Source organism: Oryctolagus cuniculus, chromosome 8 (assembly GCF_964237555.1).
Source record: "Oryctolagus cuniculus chromosome 8, mOryCun1.1, whole genome shotgun sequence".
Classification (NCBI taxonomy): Eukaryota; Metazoa; Chordata; class Mammalia; order Lagomorpha; family Leporidae; genus Oryctolagus; species Oryctolagus cuniculus.
The window spans coordinates 102,832,614-102,849,392 of NC_091439.1; the positions used below are offsets into that span (position 1 = coordinate 102,832,614).

The window sequence follows — 16,779 nt, forward strand, 5'->3', positions numbered from 1 at the left end:
GAAAAGGCAGCTGTAGTCCTAAATACGACACTTGAAGCAAATCAAAGCCGTGGTGAAGTATCATCTTATTCCAGCTATTTTCAAGAATGCAAAATAAACAAATAACAAATACTGCAGAAGGTGTGGATGAAAGGGAACTCTTTCATACTGTGGGTGGAAATGCAAATTAATACAGCCATTACGGAGAACTGCAGGGAGGTTCTCCAAAAAGAATAAAAACTGACCATATGACCTGGCTGCCTCACTTCTGGGAATATACCCAAAGGAAATGAAATCAGCATGTCAACAAGATTGCTGCATTTCCACATTCCTTATACACAACTGTTCACAACAAGGAAGATATGCGATTGAAGCAGTTATCCATAGATGGATGGTAAAGAATAAGTGGTGTACCTACACCATGGAACACCATTCAGCCACAAAAAAAGACTGAAATCCTGATATTTGCAGCAAAATGGATTGGAAATGGAGGCCATTATGTTAAGTAAAATAAGCCAGACACAGTAAAACAAATACCACATGCTCTCTCTTAGATATAGTGTAGAAAATAGCTGATCTGAACTTAAAATAGTAACTCTTAGAGGTTGAGAAGGATGTAGGGAGAGAGAACAAAGTGGGGTGAGATAATGGGCAGCAAAACACAGCCAGATAGATGTATTAAGTTCTAGTGTTCCACAACACAGTGGTGGGACTATAGTTCACAAAGGCATACATTATGGCCGGCACTGCGGCTCAATAGGCTAATCCTCCACCTAGCGGCGCTGTCACGCAGGGTTCTAGTGCCGGTCGGGGCGCCGGATTCTGTCCCAGTTGCTCCTCTTCCAGGCCAGCTCTCTGCTGTGGCCCGGGAGTGCAGTGGAGGATGGCCCAAGTGCTTGGGCCCTGCACCTGCATGGGAGACCAGGAGAAGCACCTGGCTCCTGGCTTCAGATCAGTGCAATGCGCCAGCCATAGCATGCTGGCCGTGGTGGCCATTAGAGGGTGAACCAACAGCAAAAGGAAGACCTTTCTCTCTGTCTCTCTCTCTCACTGTCCACTCTGCCTGTCAAAAAAAAAAAAAGGCATATATTATGTTGCATACTGAACTGGAAGAGAACAGCTGGTAGGCTCCAAATAACGTAAGGAAATGGAGAAGCTAGACACCTGATTTGACCAATTTGTACTGGGTTATATGTGTTGAAATACTATATTGTGCAACACAAAATACAGAATTGTTATATGTTTATCAAGAATTTTAGGAATAATGTAAATAAATAGCATGGTCCAGATGGGCCTCTTTGAAGAGGTAACCACTGAGAACTGACAATGGAGTTGAGGGTGGTAGCCAGGCAAACATCTGGAAGAAAAGCACTGGAAACAGAAGGAACAGGCCAGAGCAAGAGTCCTCAGGTGGGACAGGCAAAGCATTTGCCACATCTTAAAAGGCATGGTTTGGAGTCCACTGAAATAAAACAATAAAGGTGGGCAGTGAAACACATCGCTGGAGATGAGAATGATTTGCAAGTCAAGATCAGGAATTCGGTATGGACACAGAAGATGTGGGATGATGAGGAGGTGCCATTTGACAACAAAGAGAAGATACTGAGACACTAGCTGGAACATTAAGTCTAGGGTTGACGAGAATAGTCCATGCTGGAAATAACACTTGTGATTCACTGGCATCCTGGTGGTACTTAAATCAAGGGAATGACTGTGCAAAAAGAAAACAAGGACCAAGTATTGTGCTGGGGGTATTCCAAATTTTAGGGCTTTGGGGAGAAGTGGAGGACCCAGAAGAGCAGGCTGGAAGGAAGCGTAGGGTAGGAGGAAAATCAAGAAGAACTAAAGAGAGAGTATCAAAGAAGAGGGAGTGATCAACTGAGTTGGGTGTTTCTGGTTGGCCAAAGAAGTGAAGGGTTAACTGGCAACCACTGGTTTAGAAGAATGAAGCCATTGGGAACCTCAACTGCAGTTTCTGTGAAGTCATGGGGACAAAAGCCTGAGGAGGTAGACTGAAAACAGAATGAGAAGAGGGACTGGCGATCGCTGAGTACTGGCAAGTGTCAGGATTCCTGCTGTAGTGGACATAGCAGAAGAGTTCAATTAAACAGTAAATATTTAGAGATTATTTAGTATGTGCTGAGTACAACTGAAAAGGTCCTAAGGATTTAGAAGTAAAAGTGGCACTGCTCCCTTCCAAGCAGCTCAGTGAGAGAAGAGTGAAAAGATATTAAAATATACTCTGATAATTGCGAAAACTGAGTGTTTTAATTTCACACAAGAGGGCATTTATCCAGACTAAGAGGGACAAAGAATGCATCCTTCCAGAAACTGATATGAGAAGTGGGTGTTGACAGATAAGTCAGCTCCCGACACGCAGAAAAGGAGAATTGAGAGCAAATCTAGAATTAGTCCAAGCAAGAGGTATTGTGACTACAAAGGCACAGAGGCACAGACTGTAAAGTACATGGGTACTTACTGAAGGATGAAGGCGGGCCCCTTAAAGGTGTGAGAAATTAGCCAGAGGAAATTGATATTCAAACACTGTAGTGTAAAAAAAGGATTTTTTTTTCCTAAAGGTCCAAAGACAAAAAAATGGACAGACAACTTATCTGGTCAAGTCATGATTTAAAGACTTGCATCTTTAAAACCTGACTCGGCATTCAGGGAGTGAATTAACAGAAGAATTTGGAAACATGTGAAGTATTTGGTTCACTGGCTTTCAAGAATCATCTACACAAAGGTGACAACTGGGAATCTGAGGGAAATGAAGCAAAACACAATGTCATGACCCAGTTAAAGGTTTTCATGGCATTCAGGCTCTTGTGTCTGGTCCATAGCCTCCCCACCACCATGTTCCTTAACCCACTGCTTTAGGCATTGGAGATGTCTCCAGAAAGTATGTGGAAATGTGCATTATGAAAAAATAGGCATGGATTTCGAAAATTTTTTTGCACCAAAGTGATCTTATTTTTTAATTCCATTTTTTTTCTACATATTTTCTGAAGTTCACTCATAGAGCTCTTTCTCCTCTTCCCAGAACACCCCAACCACTACCTACCTTTGCCGGGTGACCTGTTTCTCCAGGTAGGCGGATGGCTGGGCCCAAATTGCCAGGACTCAGCTCCATCATCATCTCCTTACGGTCTTCCTTGATCCACACAATCCCGAAGTCACCAAGAAGTCACTTTTAATCAAAGCACCCTGCTTCAATTCTTTGCATAGCACGGCTGCCATCATCTCACATTATTACTTTGATACTGATTGATTGACTTGCTATTTCTTTCCCAAACTTCAGCCTGCTGTACTAGGACGTGAGCTGTATAAAGGCAGAAATCCTGTCTGTCCCTACCCCTGAATGCCTGCACCTGGAACAGTGCCCAGAAGATAAGAGCTCAACAAGACAGTCTAGGTAAATGAATCGATAATTTATACTTTTCTTAAACTATATGTGTTCAGTGTATTTTAATGGGAATGTATTTGTTTCTCAAAATGGCATGCCTCTAGGAAAGTCTGAGAAGTTGACACATGCCATCAGAGTCAATTAAATGTAATGTGATATTTGGATTGGGTCCTAAACCAGAAAATTGACATAGGTAAAAACTAAAGGGATCTGAATATGCTACAATAGTCAATAATAATATATTAATATAGGTTTACTAAGTATAATGTGTACCATAACAGTATCAACGTTAAGATGTTACTAATAGAGGGTGTGGTAGGGGGAGGTACATGGGAACCTTCTGCACTACTTGATAAATCTATAACTCTTCCAAAAAATAATGTCTTTTAGCTGTTTTTTTTTAATGACATGCTTGTAAACAGTTAAAATAACAGCAAAGCAGGAGTGGCATTTGGCTTAGTAGTTAAGCTACTGGGTTGGGATGCCATATCCCATATCAGAGTGCAGGGTTAGAGTCCCAGCCCCATCTCTTAGTTACAGCCTCCTGATAATGGGCACCCTGGGAGGCAGCAGGAGTGGCTTAAGTAGTTAGCTTTCTGCCACCCACCTGGGAGACCAGGATTGAGTTCCAGCCTCCTGTTGGGCATCTGGGAAATAAACCAGCAGATGGGAGCGTATGCTCTCTCTCTCTTTCTCTCTGCCTCTCAAATAAATAAAATTTAGAAAAACAGAAGTACATATACATATAAATTACAACCTGAAAATCCATTTATTGAATGCAACCCCAGCACCTGCCCAAAAATTCCTTTTGAATGTTTTTTGTGGATCATCTAAGACTTGTAAATATTTACAAATATAAACAAACAAATGTGACCACTGTAGAGCTCTCTGGCTCAGCTGCTGTGGCCATCTGGGGAGTGAACCAGCAAATCAAATATCTCTCTTTTTCTCTGTGTCTCTCCCTGTTTCTATGTCACTCTGCCACCCAAAGAAATAAAATTTTTATATTTTTAGGAAAAAAAAAAGATATCACACCTGTCTTTCTGAATCAACACACACTCTGTCTCACCTTGTGGCTAGAATCTGCCTCTGCTTGGTGTAGTTTATTCAGCCAATCTCATCGACTGATGAATCAATTTTTGTTGATCTAAATCATGACCCTAATACACTTTGTGATCCGGTCTACAAATTTATTCTTTTTCCCAACCCCTTGATCTGAGGCCTGGAGAATAACACTGTTTTGTGACTGTGTGACAAATTTTAAAAAAAGTTAGTTGCATCTGAGAATGCGCATAGCTCACATGACTCGTGTCAGACACAGAATCATTGATTATATATATATATATATATAATATATATATATATATATATATATATATAGCGAGGAAGCTACATCTCTTCATGCAGCATTTAGCTATGCAAATAGGGTAGCCAATGAGATATGATCAGAAATAGTTGGTGAGGGTTCCGGAAAGAATGAAGTCCTTTAGCTACATTTCTTTTTCTTTCTTTCTGTTTGGAGATTAGCAAGAAGCAATGACTGGAACCAAAGCATCTCCCTTGACATCATGAGGACAAAAGCCCATGTGCTGAAGACAACGGACCAGAGACACAGATGCTGCCTTCCTCGCTGATGACTCCATGGCATTTTCAAGCTGATCCTGAACTTGCTATTTATGTGCAAGAGGGCCCTGCACCATAGCTAAGCTACCATAGTTAAGTTTCCGTTCCTACCAATTGCACAAAATTTATACATTAGAGAAAGGAAAATATAAAACTTGTAACTGTTGGGAGTAGTCCTGAAAAAATCATTTGTTTGGTTCCAAGCCATCAGGCAACTACTTTACTGCAAATTACACTTTAAAACTTCCATTTCTTTTCTGACCTGTACCAGAAAAGCTAATGATAGTTTCAGAAAGTAGGAGCTTAAATCTGCAATGCTGTTTTTAATATCATTTTCCTTCTCGTTAGCTATGTGATCATAAAGCCATTAAAGAAACAGCAACGCAAACTGATGTGCATTCTCTTGCATTTGCTCAGAAATTGTATCTATTTATAGTGTACGTATTGAAAACTGTTCTGATGACAACCTTATGTTTACAAATCAATGGTGCATAGAACAGGCTTTATATAGTTTTTCAATTAAGTAATGACTCAGGCTTTGATCAGGAAATTAAACAAGAAAAGAGAACACAAGTTGATGAAGAGAGAAAATATTTTTGTTTTAGATGAAAATCTCTTTTATTTAAAAAGAGAAGGGTGTTTTTTTCTCACTATTAGGGTTACTTGCTGAAGCATGCAAGCAGCCACAGGAACATTTTCTTTTTTCTGTAAATGGAAGCAGCAGAAATGACTGTGTAAAGTAGGCATCCCTAACCTGACACATTCTCCAGGGAAAGCCTGGGAGAACCCCAGAATGATGTTCTCGTCACGTCAAAGCATGATCTCCATCGTCATCTGTCATTGTCTTTGGAGGGCTTTTAGATTTAGGAGATGACCTGCTCAACCTCTTCAATGATACTGTACAATTTACTCTGCTTACATTATATTTGATTCCTCTGTCTTTTGATTCAATGATTGCTTTGTAGCAGCACTTAATGACTACAACTTAGAAGAGGTGATTCCTGTAACCACTCTTTATCTAAAGAAAACGGCTCTGTCTTGTAGATGCAAGTCATTTTCTTTGATCTCAATGTCTTTTAACAATAGGTTCAGGGTAGCAGAAACACTCAGGGGGCAGATTTATATTTTCTCCCTTACTGACATAAATCAAGTACAGATTTATCAAGCTGTGAAATATATTAAGTTCACGGGGTTTTAGCAAAGGGTTACCAAACCACAAGAACCTGCTGTGATTCAAACTACTTTCAGATGTCCTTTTAATTATATTAAATGAAAGTTTGGGTTGGCTTTGATGCTTATGGGCAAACATCGAAATCTCTTGAAAGAGCTGCTAACAGTACTCCCTGTTGCTGTAGTTAATATACTATATTGTATGCACACTGCTAGCCAATTTATTCTAGCCACTTTAACAAGGATATCCACCCTGACAGGCCACACAGAATAGTATCACAAGTCAAGCAAAGCGCAAATCATTAGAGGACTCTGAAAGTTGTTTGACATGCACCACGGAGCTCTTTGTCACACAGCCAATTAAGTGACCAAACAAGGAACTTGAAAATACTCATTAATTTCTTCCTAGCAGTATAAATGGAGCTTAGAATCCTTCTTGTCTCATGCACCGAAGGCACACAAGTAAACTGGCATAATTCAATTTACACTGTGTCAAAGGTGCAAGTAGCAACTTCGGTTCACAGACAGTCTGCATTAATAAAACTAAAGATGCAACGAATGAGCTAAAATGTTTAAATATTATAGATGATATAAAGATAGCCAGGCATTAGATTTTTTTTAAGTCATCAAAACTTGAAGTTTCTTTTATCCTTGAAAAGCTGTGTCAGCGTTTCTGAGCAGACTCAACAGCATTTAACACTGTTCCCTCCGCCTTCGATAAGAACAACTCTCCGGGTCCCTCTTTCTTTAGCTGCTCTTTCGTCTCTACTACTGGTTTTTCTTCCTCTCCCTGACCTCTTCCTATTATGGTTCTCCAGGGCACAGTCCCACACTCCTTTCTCTTCTCTTGCAACACTCACTGCCATGATTAATTCATCTGGTCTATTAGTTTCACACTTCCTGCCAATGTGCACCTTGGAAGGCAGCAGATTATGGGTCCAGTAGCTGGGACCCTGCCACCCATGTGGGAGATGCAGATGGAGATTCTGGCTCCTGAATTCACTCTGGCCCAGCTCTGGCGTTGGGGGCATTTGGGGTGTGAATCAGCAGATGTGAGCTCTCTCTTTGTCTCTTTCTGTCTCTTTCTCTCTCAATCTACATATAAAAAATAAAAAAATTTAGAAACCTGATAGATGCAAAAAAAAAACAACAAAAACAAATGAGCACACACATACTAGTCTTCCTTCCTTCCTTTCTCTTTCTTTTATTTATGTAAAGTAACAAGTATTCTGCTTCTTAAGGTTTACCAAATATTGCAAATAAATTCTCTTATTTCAATATGGAACAACAATTAGCTCACTCTATTTATTTTGTTTGTTTTACCTTAATAATATGGTAGAAATCTGTGTTGGGTACCAGCTGTGCAAAATCAATAGCTACCCTGGACTGTGCAAACACCATGCAGCACTCAGCAACAGTAAAACAGATACTCGGGAATTTGTTGAGCAAATGTGTCCAGTGATCTTATCAGCATAGGAAAAAACAGCAGTGCATATTACAGAAAAAAAGTCTGCCCTCTATTCTTCAGTGAAAATTCTAGTGGCATAATAGAGAGGTGAGAATAAGGCGTGTCAGGTGATGAGCTGATGGTAAATGCTAAGGAAAACAACTCACACAAGAACCCAAGAAATGAATTACTCAGGAGGTACCTAACAAAACCCTGAAGGTAGTACAGGAATAGGCTGTGCAGATATGCAGAGCTGCATTCCAGCAGGGAGAGCAAAAACTTCCTGAGGTGGGGACAGCTTGTTCTGATTAGGAAGCCAGTGCAGCAGGTGCAGAGAGAGCCAGAAGAGAGCAACAGGGCATGGCTCTGCAGTGCAGCAAAAGTCAGCTTCGAGACCCTTGTGAGGAACTGCAGATTTCTGAGCAGAGGGAAGAAAGGCACCGTCTGGCAGGGGGTTTTTAAAAATTCTCTTTTATTTGGCACACATACACACACACGGACAAACGGACAGAAAGAGTGCCCACCTGCTGTTCCCTCTCTAAAAGTCCACAGTGGTCAGAATCGGCTCAGACTGAAGCTAGGAATATAGAGTTAAACCTGGGTGGCCCACATGGGTGGCAGGAACCCAAGCACCTGAGCTACCACCTGCTTGCAGAGAGTGCATTAACAGGAAGTTGAAGTCAGGAGCTGGAGTGAGGAACCGAACCCAGGAACCCTCACTTTTTTCTAATCAGTTCTCAACCTGGCCAGGCAAGTAGCAGCAGGTTCTAAAGAATGGCTCAGATTTCATGGATTCTTAAATATACCTATGTGAATATTTCCTATTAAACAAAGCCAAGTACAGACGCCCCAAGGAGGACACATTGCTTATGAGGACAACAGAAACTACTGAAACAATGAAAATATATTTCTTAACTAGGAAAATGTCCTGCTTTGGACACAGTGAAAAATGGACACTAGTAATTCTTTTTTTTAATTTTTTATTTATTATTTTTTACTGGTAATTCTTAATAGTTCCTTCCAAAAAAAAAAGTATACAAGCATAACAAACATAACTGGATAAAGTATGGCAATCTGAAGCTGAAAAATGAAAACAAAAGACAAAAGTCGTGGTTACATTTATAAAATAACAAGGTGTTTAAAAAGAACAAGGTGTTCTGATGTAGTTGAAGGCAATGCCCCAACCCCAGGCTCTCACTAGACCACTGACCTCTCTTTGGAAACATATGATGTCTACTGGATCATGGCTCACACTCCCAACCCTTGCCCTGCCCTCAACCCATGGCCAGAGTCAAGAACTTCTGCAAGTCATACATGCTAGCATGGTTACCATCCAAAAGACAGAGAACAGCATGTTGGCAAGGAGGCTACCAGTCAGAACCCTCACGTTTTACTGGTGGAAATGTAAAATGGCACAGCCACTTCAGAAAACACTTGGCAGTTCTTCTTCTCACACAGAGTTACCATACTTTCTACTTGCTTTTCCTTCTCTCAACATGATGACATTTTTTTCCTTTTATTTATAACTGACACATAAAATACCATGCAATGTTCCTACCCTTGAGTATAGCACATAATGTTCAATCTTGTAAATAATCTACCTCCCCAATTATTTAACATTTCTTTATGGTAAAAAAAAAAAATCAAAATCCTTTCTTCTAGCTTTTGGTAGAGAAATGCATCAGATAACATCATTATCTATAATCCCCCTAATATGCAATACAATAACAGAACTATTTGGCCCTATTTAATTATAACTCAGTACTCATTAATCTCGCCCCAGCCTTTGGAACCACAGTTCTACCCTAAACTTCTAAGAGATCAATTATTTTATATCCGACATTTGAGTGAGATCATGTAATACTTGTCTTTCTGTACTTGGCTGACTTCACGTACTAGAATACCTTTAGTTCCATGTATGTTGCTGTAAATGATAGAATTTCATCCCTTTTGTGGCTGAACAGAACTTCCTTACATATATGAACCACATTTTCAGTATCCATTAATTAGTTTTAAAAATTATTTATTTGTAAGAAAGAGAAAGTTCAACTTTGTAGGCAAAGTCTCACTCCCCAAATGCCCTCAATGGCTGGGTGTAGGCCAGAGAGAAGCCAGGAGCCAGGAACTCAAACCAGGTCTCTTGCATTGAGGGCAAGGACCCAACCACTTCAGCCATCACCAGCTCCTCCCAAGGTTTGCATTAGCAGGAGGCTGGAATTGGAAGTGGGGCCAGGACTTGAATTAAGGCACTTTATTATTAAATGTGGTCATCCCAAGTGGCATCTTAACCACTCTGCCAAATGCCCAAAGATGATTATCAAAGTCTCCTTGGAAAATAACAGGACTTCAGAAAAATTGTATTTGTACTCGACTTTGATATAGCAATACAAAATTATAACCACTCAGCCATTTGACCACAGTCTCAAAAAAAGTGTTACTCTACTCCATCCCTGAAATTTAGTGCAAACAAAATCAATAAATATAAGCCAAACTATGTATCCTATCTCCTACTACCAAAAAATGAGCCCGCCCTGCCACTGCAGTGTTTCAGGGAATAGGAGCAGAAGTTTCTCCATCACAGATATGTAGCTCTGAATTCAGAGACCTCTCACTTACTGCATGATAGTGTGAAAGTCATGTAACTCTCCTTGGGCCAAATTTTCTATTAAAAACTACAATAACTCTATCATGCAGCTGATAGGAATATTAAATAAGAATGCATGTCAATTGTTCTGCACCACAGTGGGCACATACCCACATACCTACTGCCTACACAATGTACTTATTTTATCTTTAAAAATTACATTTCTTTATTTGAGTGACAGAGAGACAGAGACAGACAGCCGATAGAAGAAAGCTCCCATTCCCTAGTTCATTCCTCAAATGCCCACAACAACAGAGACTAGGCCAGGCCAAAATCAGGAGCTAGGAACTCTATCCAGGTCTCCCACGGGGGAGGCAGGAACCCAATTATCTGATCCATCACTGCTGCCTCCCAGGGTACACATTGATCAGAAACTGAAATCAGAACTGGTGCTGGAAATCAAACCGAGGTACTCTGATGTGGGTGTTTTAACTGGTTTCTTAATCATCAGGTCTCCCCTATTTATTCTTACCAATAAATCATTATGATTCTTAATCAAGTGTTGAAGCATCAGGGGACACCTGTCAGGAGGGTAGCAGCAGGGCCATTAGTGCTGCCTGTGTTGACATGGGCTGGTCATTCGGTCTGTGCTGGCCCATCTTCACATGGCAGATCAGTTCTGGTGATATTACATCATAGTAGCAGCTTAATATGCATGTAAAACCCAAGCTTTCCTTATCTTTTCTGGCATAAAACTTAAAAAAAAAACTCTACTTAAGTGAAGGTATTTTGCCCAAGAAAAGAAAATGGCATGTAGAATGACAAAAACATACCAATTTCTTTCTTTTGGTAGCCAACAAAGATTTTAGTGCCATCTAAAATATAACCAAGTGAAAAAAAATAAAAAATAAAATATATTGGATTTAATTGTTTTGTGATGTTAAAACTCTTGGGATTCAGGTATAGTGACTTTTAGGAGATTCATTTTATTCTTAAAAATCTTACCAATTAACTGTTAATTGCTAAACTACAGGTCAGTTATTACAATTGATATTTCAGATTCCATTGGGCTTTTATGTGTATGTGAAATAAACAAGTTGTAGGAAGCAAAAAAAATGTCAAAGATGGATCGAGGTAATTCATAAAATATAAACTGAACCTCTAAATAATTGAAAACTAAATGAATTTTAATGGTCAAATCAACCCTTCAGGAATTATTGTCTGTGCCTATGGAAAGACCCTATTTTTTAAGAAGTTCAAAAACAACCACTTTATTTCAAATTTAATACACAAAGTGCTTCAAGTGTATTTCCTACATATTTCATAGATAGCTCTGAATGTGCTCTGAATATACAAACAATAGAGAATATAAAACTAGCCTTTAAAATTCAGAGACTAAAATGAAATGTATTATTCACTCTGGAATTCATGGAATAATGCTACTAAGAGGAACAGAAGAGTGCCATGAGTTACTGAGCACAGCATTTCTGCTTCACCAGTATTCTATTCTGTTTGTATTTGGCCTTATCAGATGTTTAGTCAATAGCTGAGACATTTATTCACAACCAGGCAATTATAACACCAGGAAATCAGCCATTGAATAAACTGTGCTATTAATTTTCCATCAGAGATTCATGTTTGAATGACCATGCATTTCATAGTTTTAAATACAGAAAGGCTAATTATCCCCAAGGCCCCATTAAAAGGATAGCATAGACTGCAATCCAAAACAACCCTAATACTACTCAGAAATGGTCTTCAGCCTTCAGTGCTGACGAGTATTTCAGTTCCTCTACTCACTGCACACACTAGAAGTACAGATCGTATGTATAAGTGTATGTCCTACGTCCTTAAACATATATACCATAAATAGTGTACCTCTCAAAGCAATTTCCTCCCACAAATCATAGAAAGTACATCTACAACAACTTTTATGCACAAAAATCAGCACTTCAAAACGTAAAAGTCAAATTAAAAACTTGTTTTCCAGGGCAGGCGTTCTGAGCAGTAGTTAAGATGCTGCTTGGGATGCCCACATCCCATATTGGAGTTCCCGGGTCCAAGTTCTGTCTCTACTCTGAATTCCAGGTTCCTGCTAATGCACACTTGGGAGGCAGCAGATGGTGGCTTCCCACGCATGTGAGAGAGCCAGACTGAGTTCTGGGCTTCTGGCTTCGGCCTGTCAGCTCTGGCTGTTGTTGGCGTTTGGGGAGTGAACCCGCACATGGAAGATATCTCTCTTCATACTCAGGATGAAACTCACAGAAAAGCAATTATTTTTTTCAATTATTCATTTTATGTAAGAATCCTGAGGGTAAAAGTAGTAAGAACTGATAGGACAGAGGGTAAACTATCCCCAAATATGGCACCATGGCATAGGAGAAAATAGTAGAAATAAGAAGGTTACTCTTCCCAACCTCTCACCCCAGAACCAGCTCATAAAACCAAGGAAGACTTTTCTGATACCTCTTCTCCTGGCCCTGGCTGATGCAGGTCACAATATCCTGGGTGCCCCACTATACCCAGAGGAAAGGAGCCAAGAGCACAGAGATGCCAAGACAAATCCAAACAGACCCTGCCATGTGTCCCTGATTATTACCACACGATCATTACCCCGTTGTCCAAATACATTTCTCCACGACTTTCCATTCTTTATCAAACCTAAGTCTAAAAATACACAGCTTTCCTTGTTTCTTTAGGCCTTCATTTCCAAATGCCCACATCACCAAAAACAAAAACAAAAACAAACAAACAAAAAAAAACCACATTAAATAAATCTATATGCTTTTATCTTGTTAATCTGTCATGGGTTACAGGGGGCTCAGGCAAAAGTTAATGATGAGTAAGGAAAGAGATCTTTCCTCTGGTACAGAATTGGCATTAATGAACAAGTCTGGCCATCCAAATGCAACTGACTAACAGGAACCAACTGTAATGGATTCTTATATTGCTAAGGAGACTTCATAAACACCACATCCATTGAAAGTGACCAGGATACATTCGCTGAACAGTGGTATAACTAAGAAAGGTGAATTTACTCAACAGACATTACCTAATCTAAAGTGCAAATGTACTAACATAATTAATCAGTACTATGTACAAGATGGTACACTCCGAGGGCAGGAACTCTCCTTGCTTTGTTCGGTAATAACTGTTGATGAAATGAAGGATTTCATATATGGGATTTAAAACTGGGAGAGCTGGAAGAATGACGATAGCTGGCATACAGATATGCTCATAAATTAAAATGTTTACTGAATTGTGTTTTTTACAACCTGAATAACCTTGCCTCAAGGACAGCTACTTCCTTTTGCTACAATTTTATGCTCGCTAATTGCCTAATTGTAGATTGTTAACAATTCCACACTACCCAAGACTGTTGATGTGAATACTCAGATGATTGGAAAGGTGTAAGTGAACAAATTGGTATTTCATACTTATAAAGGTGTAAGTGAACAAACTGGTATTTCATACTTAGATTAACCTAATTTGTAAAGAGTTTGGTTAAGAAAAGCCAATGCACCAATATTATCTTAATTTTAAGTAAAATGACAAGATATGGTTACTGAACTGCCACTCTCATAACCACTGACTTGCTTGTTGAGGGCATCTCTTCATAAACACACTAGACAGCCTCTTTAAATAGGCTGTGATTTGTACGTGTAGAGAAAAAAGTCGACAGTCCCATAGTTTTTCATTTTCTTCCTACTCTCTTTTCTTCATTCCTTTTTTCTCTTCTTGTAAAACAAACAATAGGGGGTTCGTTTCTGGGATTGCTCTCCATCCCACAAAGCCCTAAACATGGACATAAGTCAGTGCTTAAAAAAACTAAAAGCAAATCATGCAAGCTGCATAAGGCTCACATGTACAGTAGGAATAATGTTTCTGCAATGAGAGTTTAAGAAAAGTTCCAAGTCTTGAACCAATGAACAGTTCCATTTTGGACCAGAAAGCACATCATTCCAATTACTGTGGACTATTTATTAGGCACTTGATTCTGCCTGAGTGGCATTTCTGAATTATTTGCTCTTCAAATATTGGCCCAGCCAATGAAAACTTGAAATGTTTTCTTATCCACCTCCATGAACAAACAGGGATGATACATTATACAGAACTCACCTCTCAGAGATGATCAACATGTGCACACCTCAAGTTGTACCTCCTTCTTAGTCTGTGTCCCCTTGTTTCACAGAGCATTGGGTATGAAATTTCTTTTCTGCACACACTCTTATAATGTCTTCCCATCCCCACCCTGCACACCCACCCTGAAGCCCCTTTCGTTCAATTTCGACCAGAATGATGATAGAACATGATCTTTTTCCATCAGAAGTCCACACGTGCTATCATCAACAGAGACAATTCAATAACGTAAGACATAAAACACAGAAAGTACCTGGACATAGGCTCTGCAAGAGCGCTCCCTTTTCTGAAGCTGAATCCATTAAGACAGCAGATTAAACACAGAATAGAAAAAACAAGTTAGTAACAGGAGAAAACAAGAAAAATAAAAGAACACATCTACACAAAACACCTTAATTTGTTGTCCACTACCTTCTAGGAGAACATGAAAGCTAAGCGGTAGCAGAATGGAGGCAATGGCTTGACGAGAGCAGCCGGCACCCTGTCAGAACAACCCGAGTGAAAACCGGATGGGATAAAGCTGTTAAGGATGGAGAGAGACCTTGGAATACACTTAGTAGACACTAGTCAAAATCAATATGCCACATCCATTGGAAATGATCCATTTCACATCAGGCTAGTTATTAACTGATGGGCCACAAATGTAAAGATATACATGAAATTAAAAGTGAATGATGTCCAAAGTTTGCAATCTATTTTTTAAAGATCATAGATTATTTGTGGTTTTCAAATAATATAGATGATTAATGAGTACCACAAATCACATATTGGTTCATACAAATAAAAAGTTCTGTTTATCAGGAAAATAGAAATGCCCATTCATTATAACTATTTGATTCTAAGGTGGAAAAAAAAAACCTTGAAGAAATAAATAACTTCAGATTAAAAGAATGTGATTAATCTCCTGCTATATCACCACTTTAAAAAAATCTTTAGACAGTTTCAGCCAAAAAAATTATACATTTTAGAAACTTTGGTGGAATAAGTTTGTTTGCAAACAGAATGATGTTTTTCTAGGCAAAGGATTGACAGTGGCTCATATTCAGTCCCACTTTTTTTTTTTTTTTTTTTTGTGGTGCTAAAATGAAATAATAGTTTATTCACCATGGTTAAATAAATGACCCAAGATTTTATAAGCCAGATTGTGGATTTTCTCCTCTTTCCCTTTTTTTTTTTTTTTTTTTTTTTGCCTTTCAGTAGCCTTGATTGTTGCAAGAGAAAATTATCCAGATTTCAGAAGCAGTCACTCTGAAGCCTTCTGTGAGGCTAATACTCTTGCAGTTCTAACTGATGCATTCTTCAACGCACAGAGAACAGTTACTCCTCTAAAGAATTAAGTGAGGAATGAGTGCAAGTAAATTGCCAGGGCTGTCACTTGGATCACTGACTCACATCATGGTTTGTAGGACTCTAAGCCCTCCAGAATTTCAATGTGGAGCACAATTGATTTGTACCAAGTTGACTTTGCAGATCTGATGGGTTATAACTGCTTTAGGGAAGGCAGGAACCACAGGAAATGTGAGCAAGCCAGCAAGCACATGGGTACCCTTTGCCCCACCCCTTCTCAGTACCCCATCATGCAAATTAACATATGACGACCATATTATATAAACAATTGAAAAGAGCCAAATGGGAAACAAAAGAGAGCATTAAAAAGCTTCACAAATGGAAATTTGCCCATTATGTAGTTATTTGATATTCAGGGTAGGCAAGCTCATTAGCTGTAGCCAGTTAGAATGTGACATTAATTGCCAACTCTACCTGATAATGTCAGACATCAACACTATTTTTAGATAACGATACAAAGTATTGCTATAACAAGTCATGTTATGGATATGTAACATTAACAGAAATCACCACTTTCATTACATTATGGTAACAACAGCTAAAAGCAATATGCATTCCTAGGATCCAGCAGGCCTGGGTAGTAACACATTAAAATCACAGCACACCCAGATTATATGGGCAGCTGTGGATAATATTCTATCAGGGTCTTCCTAATGATTCTATCAGGGCACACGTGACAAAAATAATTCCTTTATGCTTGGTAAGAAAAACACATTAATAGTTTATATCTTAATGGATTAAACTGTACCTGTTTTCTAAAGATGAAATTGCAAGGAAAAATTCTTCCCCAATCAACTATCTGGCTTTTCTGTATTGAACAATCATTATTAGATTTTTTTTTTTCCATTTTGACGAGTGAGATTCTTATCCCAATGAGACAGAGGACTAAATATATTAAAAGACAACTCTGCAAAGTCTTTTTTTTTAATTCTAAAGTAGAATATTCTTTTAGTGAATTCCATAGAGGGCCACTAATCTGTCACTGTCAAATTCTTTCTTTAAGTAGTAAGACTATCATACTATTCAAGGCCCTAAAACTCCTTTTCAATTACTGAGCATCTCTACTACACAAATGCTACTCAGGGA

General features: G+C 39.0%; 1 protein-coding gene across 20 annotated transcripts in view; it reads right to left on the minus strand.

Annotated features, from left to right (window-relative positions):
- Positions 1-16,779, minus strand: part of ADGRL3 (adhesion G protein-coupled receptor L3) — an 870,273-nt gene that overhangs the window by 146,000 nt on the left and 707,494 nt on the right. For 17 of the 20 annotated variants that reach the window (XM_051819791.2, XM_051819788.2, XM_051819783.2 and 14 more), the window contains one exon: positions 14,600-14,638. The exons of the other annotated variants lie outside the window; for them this stretch is intronic. In XM_051819791.2, the coding sequence (XP_051675751.2) occupies positions 14,600-14,638 (39 nt within the window). The remainder of the gene's footprint in view (positions 1-14,599; positions 14,639-16,779) is intronic. 20 annotated transcript variants of the gene reach the window in all.